Consider the following 11,541-nt stretch of genomic DNA (forward strand, 5'->3'; position numbering starts at 1 on the left):
AAAGACCGCGTTATGTGATTCTGCGCATGTCATGTTATGGTATAGTAACCAGTTATGTCGAAAAACTAAAGGGTCGAAATTTGGCAATTTTCGAAAAAAAAATATCTCTACTATAATTACAGGGTTTTATTTTCAAAAAATTGCCAAATTATCTACTTAAAAATATGTATTGAGGTAACATGCGCAGAACACATTATGGGATTCTGCGCATGTCACATGATATTGTAACCAGTTTACATGTGGAAAAACTAAAGGGTCGACATTTGGCAATTTTGCTAAAAAAATTAGTACATTAATTGTTTAAAAACATGGTCAAATTATCGACTTTAAAAAAATATGTTAAGGCAACATTATTTGATTCTGCGCATGTCACATGTTATAGTAACCAGTTAGCCTATGTCGACAAATAAAAGTAAACATTTTGCCATTAAAAAAAATATCGCTGACTATAGTACAAGGATTTTTCCCCCGAAAAATTACCAAATTATCAACTTTTTAAAACATTTATTGAGGTATGATAGAGTAAACCAGTTATGTCAATGTGCAATATATTATGTGCATCTGCGCATGTTAAATAATGATATACTTAGTAACCAGTTGACCGTCGAAAAACAAAAGGGTCAAAATTTGGCAATTTTTCGAAAAATATCTCTGTAAGATTATAGTACAGGGATTCTTTTTGGAAAAATTGGGAAATTATCGAATTTTATCAAATATGTAGGCCTATTGCATTTACATGCGCCAAACATATTTTGTGGTTTTGCGCATGCCATAGGATAATTATAGTAACCAAATATGTCGAAAAATAAAAGCGAAAAAATTGGCAATCTTTTCGAGAGAAAAAATTCCTGTACTATAGTACAGGATTTCTTTAAAAAAATTGACAAATTATCGTCTCAAAATGAATTTAGGTATACATGCTCATGTCACATTATGATATACAGTAAAGTAACCAGTTATGTCGAAAAACAAAAGCGTCGGAAAATGGCCAAATGTATAGAGGTAACATTCGAAGAACACATTATGAAGTTATTTCGAACAAGGACAACATTTGGTCATATAGAATCAACAAGTGTTATCAAAAACGGACCGGGTGAACCACTTTGTCGAAAAATATTGGCATTTCAATATCTAAGTTGCTGAAGTTCTTTAAAGATATATTGTCTCCCCAAAAAAACATGAAAATGAAGGTTTATTTTTAAAAAGGACTTTTACAGTTTTAATAAAGTGAATTACTTTCATAAAAACAAAACTAAAAAAAGTCACTTAGGCCCTATAAAAAGATAAATAAACGGTTAAATTCAACCAAAAACTCATACTTCCAGTCTAGTCAATAGACCAATTTTTGCTTTAATTTACAGTTTTTTTCAGATACAATTTTTGGCCTATAAGACATGAAAATGGCATTCTCAAGAAAGAAAAAAATGTTGTTAAAGGGGACAATATATATTTAACTGGTAATTGGTAAGGAAATACTGTACACCCAAAGGAAGAAAAGACAAGAAGACCATTTAACAAAACGATATTTTATTGAAGTAAATAATAATAATAATATTATATATAGTGCCAGTTTCTTCTTTTACGTGGCTGTACTGATTTTCTTCCCGACAAACCAAGTATAGTTATCACACGCCACGTAATGTTTTTCATTTTTCTTGCATTATTTCATTGGAAAAAAGCGCCATCACAGACAGGCCTTGGTAGTGATAGTTGTATTGTTGATAAGTAGCACTGGACAAGTATCCACAGTTTACTAAGCGTGTGTTTCAACAGAGTACAACATCTTTCACGGAGATGATAATCGGTGATAATATACAATAAACAATCTCACTATACTAGTATCTTACCAGACTATTTCAAATCAATAAGGTAGGATACGTAACAGTATGTGTTAGTTTGTACAAAACGCACACGGTTTCAAATTTACTGACTAGTCGAGAAAGAGGTACAGTAGTAGGCCTAATATTTTTAACACATTGAAATCTGAGAAGGTATTTGTTTATAATACAATGACATATAATGGTACAGTTGGTAAACTAATAATGTTAGTACAGTAGTAGTAGTAGTAGTAGTAGTAGCAGTAGTAGTAGTAGTAGTAGTAGTTAAAGTTCAATACCTATTATTTCACGTAATTATCATAAATAAGCAGGCGTAGGCCTACACCGTACTGTTTATTCTAATGTACCGGTATATGTAATTTCTTAATTAGTAGGTACAGCAGTTTTCCATTACGTTCTGCATGTACTCTTCTTATCTTATACAGTAGGCCTAGTTTTTTTTTTCATAACCCATTTTCTGTTTTGGAATAACTATTTAACTTTTTTGCTCTATTAATCAACTATATTAGGTATTAGGCCCAGTAAAGTGTATGTCCGCGTCTTTGCATATCAACAACAATGGGTGTGGGGGAAATGTACATTGTAATGATATATTATACATTTTACATTGTATTACGATGATAGACGATGTTTACTGTTGACAGTGGACTTCTTTCCAATCTGTGACATACTTGATCGCCATGCGCTAAATTTGATTTACAACATTAAACTTGACCGAGTGGCGTGGCGTATCACTAAATCACTGAATTCCATTATTCTGTTTCGTTCATTATCTAACTGAATTAAATACATCGGAAATAATCCACATAACAAAACAGATACAAACAAGTGAGACTTTTCAGCTAACTATGGTTTCAGGCAAAGTGCGATGTTAGTAGATCCACAATTCATATTGTTATGTTTTATGTACTTACACACACTCTTCTCCCTCGGGTTAAGACGTTTGCCGGATTAGTGGCACGAAAAAAGAGCAGAAGAGCACCCCTCCCCCCATGATTCGATTCCCGAGAATAAATTCGCATAGTGGAAACATGGTATATTGTTTAAAAAGATGACTTTTTCGACCTGTGGTAGGCATGTTGAATTAAGAATAAACCGCCTCCGAATTCATGTATTAGGGTAGTTAAGTGAAAATGATCACAGTCATTTTTAAATTCACTGTTCGGGTTTGTTCTGATCGAAATATTAACATAACAAGTAGTATAGCAATGGAAGATATCAAAGTGCTGAGTTAAATAAATTGCCTTCAAATACTAGGAATGTACTTTACAGACTTAACCATCAAAAATGACATTGAGAATTTCAATATAGACTGCACATGTTTTGAAATGCTTACTCGGTATTTAGAGACGAAGAATAGAAATCAGAATGTGTACTATAATAATACTAAATTGAGTTTGGAGGACATTGAGACTAGATCAATCAAGTACTAATGACTACATCGTATTCATAAGCTTATTTAATCTACGATTGGATATATTTCGCTATTATGGTGGTACTGTACTACCGTAACTATATTATTACAGTAGGAGGCCTTACATCTCGCTATTCATTCATTCATTCATAATAACATTTACTTCTTTTTCTCTTTCAATGTAAACAAAATACAAATTTAAATATAAATAATATAGATGCAAAATCCAGAAAGTAAAATAAAAGGTCTCCATCCAAAAAAACCTGTGACGGGTAGCCAGTCAAAAATCAAATTGTATTCATATTGATGTTTGATTTAACATACAGAAATAAAACAGGACAGACAAACAAACAAGCCAAGCACAAAAAGACAAAGACAATGATTAATACCATGGAAGCACAGAAAACCAAAATAAATGTGTTCTTATTTTATTTAATTTTGCAAGTAATTTTTATTGTGGTGTACGGTATAAATCTAATTGGTAGTTTTCCCGAAATTCCCCCTTTTTATTACTCACCACACAATCCTGACGACCGGATAAAGATAGGACTTAAAAGTTCCGATATGGTGGTAATGCCGTATAAACCTATTAGTACTTGTAGGTAGGCCTTGGATTATATTGTAATAACAATTTATTGTCACTAGTTATTAATATTTAGCCCCAATGTTTCTATATTAATATTAATACAATCTATTGTAATATAGTGTTGTGTTGAGGTACTAATGAAGACTCTTACTCGCTTAACTGTCGTAACACATATTGTTTATTCAGTATAATACTTCAGTACAATATACAACTATAAGTATAGATAAGGAACGGAGGATCAGTGATGCTGTCGGTGAGGTGAGGTGTGAAGTGTGTAGGTCTGCTTCTGAAGAAGTGGCTGTAAGGTGTGTGCTCCGTGAGGTGGCTGTAAGGTGTGTGCTCCGCGAGGTGGCTGTAAGGTGTGTCTGGGCTCTTCTGAAACTTGGGGGTATATTGGCTTCGGTTCATTTGCATAATATGTCACTACGTAATCTGTGAGGGTAACGATTGGTCCTAAGTTGATCCCAATATATCGATCATCAAAATTCAAAATTAATCTTTTATAAAAAAACTCGTTACAAAATCAATACTTAATCATAATTTTAATTCTTCTCTTTTAACTGAAATCACATTATTACTAAACAAATATCATCAAATACGTAGACTATGCTATCATTAATTTATCAAATGTCGTAATTTAAAAATAATCTTGCAAAAAAAAATTAAATCAGTAATTCGTTGCATTATACAAACGTTTTATGAATCGTTTTGGCGATCCACTTATCGGTATCTGTTTATCATTAATGATCTCTTTAATCAATTTATCTGTATCGTTATATCTGTCAATATTCCACCAAAATTTGCGATCATTAGATTCGTGTTTTGTTTTATCAGAGTTGTGTTTGGCTGAAGTCGGTTTAGAATATGAAACTAAAACTTGGAAATGTCCTGCTTTAAATCTACCTCGGTTTAATGTCATATTTGAATCATTGGGTGCTGTCATAATTAAATTAGTTTGTTCCTTAATTTGTTCTTCTTTCATTTGGAATGGGGCTGCTAATCCCATGTTATTCTCTACACAGTCAATGTAAGGTTGTTTAATGGATTCTACTTTAGTTGGATGTGTAAGGGTATCTGATTGGGTGGGTGTCCTATCATGTTCGTTGACAAATTAAACATTGTTTTCGTCATTTACTACGTTAACGGTGTTCTGAATTTTCTCATTATTATCGGTGGGTTTAGGCCTATTCAACAATTATTTTAACAATTTAAAAAAACAATTTTAGTGTATATATATGTAAACTCTCACTTTTCAATCAAGGTTACAAATCAAAAATCAAAATGGTTTTGACTTACCCCAAATGCTTCGGATCCAATTAAAAATGAATTAAAGGAATGCAAAAAGTGTTCAAAAATGTTTAAATGTTCAAACAACGAATTAAAGAAATGTTAAAGTGCTCATCAATGTTCAAATTTTCAAACAACGAATTCAAGGAATGCGAAAGGTGTTCATCAGTGTTCAAAATGGTCAAAAAAAGTAAATGTTAAAAAAAACGATCGAAAAAAACCGGCGTGAAGTTGAAAGTGTCCAAACGAAACAGTTCTTGTCCGCTTGCTTCTGTTTTCCGTTTTGATTATTCTTGTGTCTTTCTCGATTATCTTCTTTGTCTTCATCCAATGGTTATAATTTGATAAAATTTCTGCTTGTCTCGATCTCATTCAAATATAATTTCAGCTTGTCTTTTGTGTAAAAGTAGATTTCTGGTTTTCTCCTTTCAAACAAATATGGTTATTTTTGTCTTCGTCTTCGTCTTCGTGTCTTGTTAAGTGTTTACTTCTTGTTTTCTTGTTATTCTGTTTTCTCACTCTGTTCCTTATAAAATTTGGGTCTTCCACCATGTAATATAGTGTTGTTGTTGTACTGACTTGTAAAATGTAAATATACTATTGTATATTACGTTTAATATAAAAATATAACATTAACTCCACTCTATAACCATATCATGTTAAGGTTTTATTACGTAAGTCATTACGTCAGACATTTTACTGTCTGCATTTGTATTAATTATTGTGGCTATTAGTAGGCCTACGTACTTCCAAATGATTACTGTAATCATTTTTATACGGAGGTTGTTCTTTATAATAATTTATTGATAAACTGTATCGGATACTTTAATCAGACCTAGTCAGGATTTTTACAAGAGGTTCGTTTTTTCCACACAAAAATTTGCGAAAATTGTTATGAGATGGGGGACGGGGTTCGGAACCGTTAAATCCTTTGGGTAGATATTAACTACTTTGATGGGACAACGAAGATAAATATAATCAATGTGTAGTGTGTACAACATCAATCAATAATATCAGATTTGAACCCAGCGAGAGACCATGGTATGATTAAATCGGGCTACTGTTTATGGTTGCTTAGCAACTTGTTTATTTTTATGTCTATGCAATAACCGTCGTATAAATTGAAAACACGTAAATAGGCTTTGCAGTATTGTAGGCCTAAAATAGGGTCGATGACATTGTATCGTGCTAAGCATAATATGTTACAATCATTTTGTATTGATGTATTATATATAACAATCGACTGTCACCTTTTTTTTAATTGAAATAAGTACCCCTCCAAAGACTAAGTCCTTGGCGAACTTCTTAAAGACATTCTGGTGCCCTTGGTATCGAACTTCTCTCATCTTGTCAACGTCACGTACTTAATTATCATAATTGTTCGATAATGAGCTAACGATTGTGTGATAATGTTTTTTAAACAATAAAGCAGACATATCAATAGTTTACTTTTGAATGGTTGTCCACTAATGTTGTCAAACGTCATTGTACGAAACGTCCCTGAAGCAGAACCGATTCTTCAAGGTTCACCGCTGTAGTTAACAACGTGTTATGGACATGGTCGATGAAGATGAATGCATACATCTATATATAAATTTACGTAAGGGCAAAATTCGGTAAATCGCGCCTTACTTCTAGAATTTTTACTCGATGGTATATAAAGTTGGTTCGTACTTTCGGTACTGATTTTAACCACCTGATGTAACCCTGTTTACTAATTAAATTAAGTTAGATAATTAGTTATTGACGATTAAAACGAATTTAGGTTCAACGATTTGCCCCAAATAGGGGTGTTTTCCGATCGTGGTATACACTGTCTAATGGATGTCCATCTTGAAAAATACCCGCCACAAAAATGCGAGGAGGCTTCGCATTTTCCTATCTCCTCCTACGATAATTGTTTTTAATAGCTGAAAACCGGTTGAACAGTTCGAGTACAGCATCATAATGTTGAAGACAGGCCGATTTTTTTAAAAAAATACTATTTTGATACATTTAATATACGTTTTTACAAATGTATTGATTTTTGATGAATGGAACATTCCAAATTATTTGGTTTAACCATACAGGTATAGATTTAGATTTATGGGCCCCCTTGGAGAATAAACATAAATAGTATTGCAATGCTGTACAATACTGTTAAGGTATTAACCACTTTTGATCGCAATTTGAATCGCAAATTTCTTACTGTGAGTGTTGGTACTGTTAGATGTAATATAAAAATATATACAAATAAACTTTATTACTGTGAGTATGGGTAGGCCCTACTGTTAGATTATAAACATATAATATACAAATAAACATTCCAAATTATTTGGTTTAACCATAGAGGTATAGATTTAGATTTAGATTTATGGGCCCCCTTGGAGAATAAACATAAATAGTATTCCAATGCTGTACAATACTGTTAAGGTATTAACCACTTTTGATCGCAATTTGAATCGCAAATTTCTTACTGTGAGTGTTGGTACTGTTAGATGTAATATAAAAATATATACAAATAAACTTTATTACTGTGAGTGTGGGTAGGCCCTACTGTTAGATTATAAACATATAATATACAAATAAATAAACGTTATTACTGACAGTTGCTTCTCAACGTTTGTATTAATTAATAATTTAAAAATATATAAACGTCGTAGTGGTGTATCGTTACATGTACTTTACTATTTCAATCGACTATGACAGTGAGAGTTTTAACAAAGTACCGTATTAAATCGTAAATGGTTTACTGTATTTAGTGGTATATTATTTATAGGCCTATAAAACATTAAAAACAATATTTCGTTACTGAGTGGATAAGAATATATTTTAAAATGTTTCCTCTTTGTACCTATCTTCTCCCCCCATCCCTCAACCCTTAATGTTACATACAAAACACAAATTGGGTTTGTTTAAATGAGTCCAAATAAAAAAATTTGACTCATTTTGTTTCTCTCTCGGAAGTAATTCCCAGGGTGCTAATTTTGGTTGACTACATAAATCATCGTGTCTATTTATTCGTTTCTGTAAACGACAATGTATTATAGTCCTGCAGTACGTACATTTGAAATCTCCATTTTTTTCTCGCTGGAAATACTGTGTATTCGAGAACCATCTGTGGGCACGACCTAGATGGTACGCGAGCGAAGCGAGCGTGCCATCTAGTAATAATAAGTACCCATGATTCATATAACCAACTGGTAGGCCTACGTAAATGTATACGGCATTGGTTTTCGTTTCGTGGTTCAAATCAGTACAGAAAGCATGGACCTACGTTCTAAACCATTGATTAAAAACTACACACGATAAACACGATTGACTGAATTTGCACTGGCTTTAATAATACATACATAGATATGTATTCAATGGGATTAATGTAGTAATGTAGCCCATGTGCTGTATATTTTATATTGTTTTGTTTATGTTGTATACCCGGGGTTTTATATTCTTAACTAAATACACAATAAAGAAAACCGGTAGCGGTACTATATATAACAACCGTGCATTAACTATTGTAATACTTTTGTAATCATATCCAAAAATAAAGTCACTTTTATTATTGCCAGGGATAACGTTATTATTGTTAGCATAATACATAGCCCACAACGAGTATAATGTACAATTGAAGAATTAAATACTTTAATAATAGTACAGTTTAAAAAGAATAGTTTAACATAACATCCAGGGGGTATGACATAAAAAACACATCTTCAAGTTCACGTTTACAATGTAATGTCAGTGTCGAGACAATATCGAATAGCTTGGGAATTGTGTTAACTAAGTCATCAAAATAAAGTCGGTAGGGAGTCTAACTTTCAGGGGTTCTATTTTCGGTAAATAGCTTTCGGAAAAATCTTATCTGAAAAGTACGCGTAATTATTACACTTAGAAATGATTTATTTATCAGGAATTTTAAGATAAATAATTTAAACGACCTAATTAATTTGCGTGAGATTGCCAGCAACAGAAATAAGTGGCTTTTGTTATTTTGAATCGTTATTTTTACGTTATTTTATTTTTTGTTGTTGTAGGATGCATGCATATAAAAACGTATCAGATTTTGTAAATCCACAGTGCGTGGTTTTGTTACATTTTTTGGAATAAAGTTACCTATATATACGCGTAATTATTAACCCATTCTGACATGGCTTTTATGTTTATGCCAAAAATGTTCGTACGAATAATGATATTGATTTGTATAAGTTGCCACTAAAGCTTCTAAGTCATTCCCATTATTTATAACCTACGTTTAAAACCACTTATAAAAACAGATTTTAATCTGTACATGGTATTACGGAATCAAGGTCTAGGTTTATCTTCGTATAAACAAGATTTCAAAAAGCAATTGCAGTGTGCATATATATTACGTAGGTTACACTCTAATCTTTTATATTTCCAAATAGCAAATGTACATTTTCACACGCTTATATGTATGGCTGTTTTGATTGATTCGAGCACGTTTACAGTAATTGCTTAATGTATAAAAATAATAACTTCAATTTTTATCAAATTATTATTTCTCTCCTACAGAAAACTATGGAGTCCAATTGATTGCCTGTGTACGTTTACGAAGATACACAAAAAGATGCAAGTATGTCTACAATATGGACCAAAATACCATTAACCAATCAACGTGTTCCAAGAACAATAGCGACTATTTAACGTTTTAGCGAGAAGCTCGAATTGCTATCATTTACAAATTGCATTAGAGTGGATATGTGCGTAAGGTAATTTGTTTTTAATATGGGACGAATTTTGGAACAATCATAGCAAGGACAAACAGCGTCTATATCAATAATAATAATAATCAGGGTATTATGCATCAATCGTGAACACAATTCTTTATTTTAAGCGTCACCCATTGTGTTAATAAATCTGCCTTGTCCTTCATCGTGTCAAATATAAAAAAATTAGGTGATGTGTGCACTTGGTTGGATAGAATCAAGACGTTTACAATACATGATCTACATGTAGTTTTAACAAGATTATAGAAGAGCATTTATGTGACATAGATACATATCGTCAAGAAAATTAATAAAGAGCCATCAATATGAATGTGACAGACGTGAATGCCATAATTGTTGGTTCGACACCATTACCAGTCCCATCGGGATCACTACAAAATATAATAATCGGAGTAATGTGCGTGATTGCCATTCTAACAGTTATCTTCGGTAACTTTTTAGTCGTAGCCTCCGTCGTACTGTTTCGTAGATTACGAAGCCCATCTAATTTGTTATTGGTGAACTTAGCGGTTGCTGATATTGCCGTTGCCGTATTTGTGATGACATTTTCAACCGTGCGGATTCTCTACAACAACGAATGGATATTTGGAAACTTTGTTTGTCTGATGTGGATGTCGTTTGATGTGTTGTGTTGTACTGCTTCCATTTTAAATCTATGTATGATTTCGATGGACAAATACCTTGCGATTACGCGACCTTTAAAATACGTGCGAATTTTAACAAAACGTCGCGTAGCCGCAATGATAGCGATTGTATGGATTTTATCAGCACTCGTATCGTTTGTACCGATTTTTAGCGGTATGTACGCCTCTGGAAACTCGCACGTAAACGATTCACTCGAATGCAGTGTCAATTTTGCCGTTTCTCCTACATATGCAATCATTTCATCAATGACGTCATTTTACGTACCTTTAGCCATTATGGTTTTTACATACTGTAAAATATACAGAATTGCGCGAGATCAAGCGAATCGAATTTTAATAGAAAGAGCTTCTTTTGAAAAGTTTGCTAACGGATCGCACACTAAAAGGACTTTCTTTCAAGAATACAAAGCCGTTCGAACTTTAGGTGTTGTCATGGGTGGTTTTATATTTTGTTGGCTTCCGTTTTTCCTAATGTATATAATAATTAATGTGTGTGGCTGGCAACACAAAGTTCCAAAAGAAGTTGATTGTGCAGTCACGTGGCTAGGTTATATAAATAGCATGATGAATCCGTTTATTTATAATTTCCGACATCAAGAATTCAAAATGGCATTTAGAAAAATCGTCATCTGCGCACGATGTCGCAAAGTCAACAGGCGCTTGTACACTTCAACTATGCGTAATAACTCGTTCGATCCTTACAAACAATCCAATATAGGAGGGGATGGAATTGAAGACGAAAAAGTGAACGATTCCGATCGCAACAGCAATATCAAGTCAATGAAACTCGCACCCCTTATTGAACAGTTCAATAACAAACCTATTAACGATTTTGATAGTGAATCTATTGAATCCGAAACTGTATTCTATTAAGGCTCTCTCTTAATTGCTCTATGAAAGCAATTTATTGTTTGTGAGAAAATTTTACAAACCAGATAATGATTGGTGATGATAACATTATCTACAAAACAAGCAAAAACTAATCGAAACTTAACTTATCATTTTTATATAAAGCATTTAGTATAAAAAAGAGTGCTATTATTAA

General features: G+C 32.6%; 1 protein-coding gene across 1 annotated transcript; it reads left to right on the plus strand.

Moving 5' to 3' along the window:
* The first annotated feature begins 1,835 nt into the window (after positions 1 to 1,835).
* Positions 1,836 to 11,505, plus strand: LOC140046751 (D(5)-like dopamine receptor). The gene is made up of 2 exons (XM_072091464.1): positions 1,836 to 1,869; positions 9,638 to 11,505. The coding sequence occupies exon 2, from the start codon at positions 10,158 to 10,160 to the stop codon at positions 11,367 to 11,369; it is 1,212 nt and encodes a 403-aa protein (XP_071947565.1). The 5' UTR covers positions 1,836 to 1,869; positions 9,638 to 10,157; the 3' UTR covers positions 11,370 to 11,505.
* Positions 11,506 to 11,541: the final 36 nt, after the last annotated feature.

The sequence above is a fragment of the Antedon mediterranea genome, chromosome 4 (assembly GCF_964355755.1).
Source record: "Antedon mediterranea chromosome 4, ecAntMedi1.1, whole genome shotgun sequence".
In the NCBI taxonomy this organism is placed as follows: Eukaryota; Metazoa; Echinodermata; class Crinoidea; order Comatulida; family Antedonidae; genus Antedon; species Antedon mediterranea.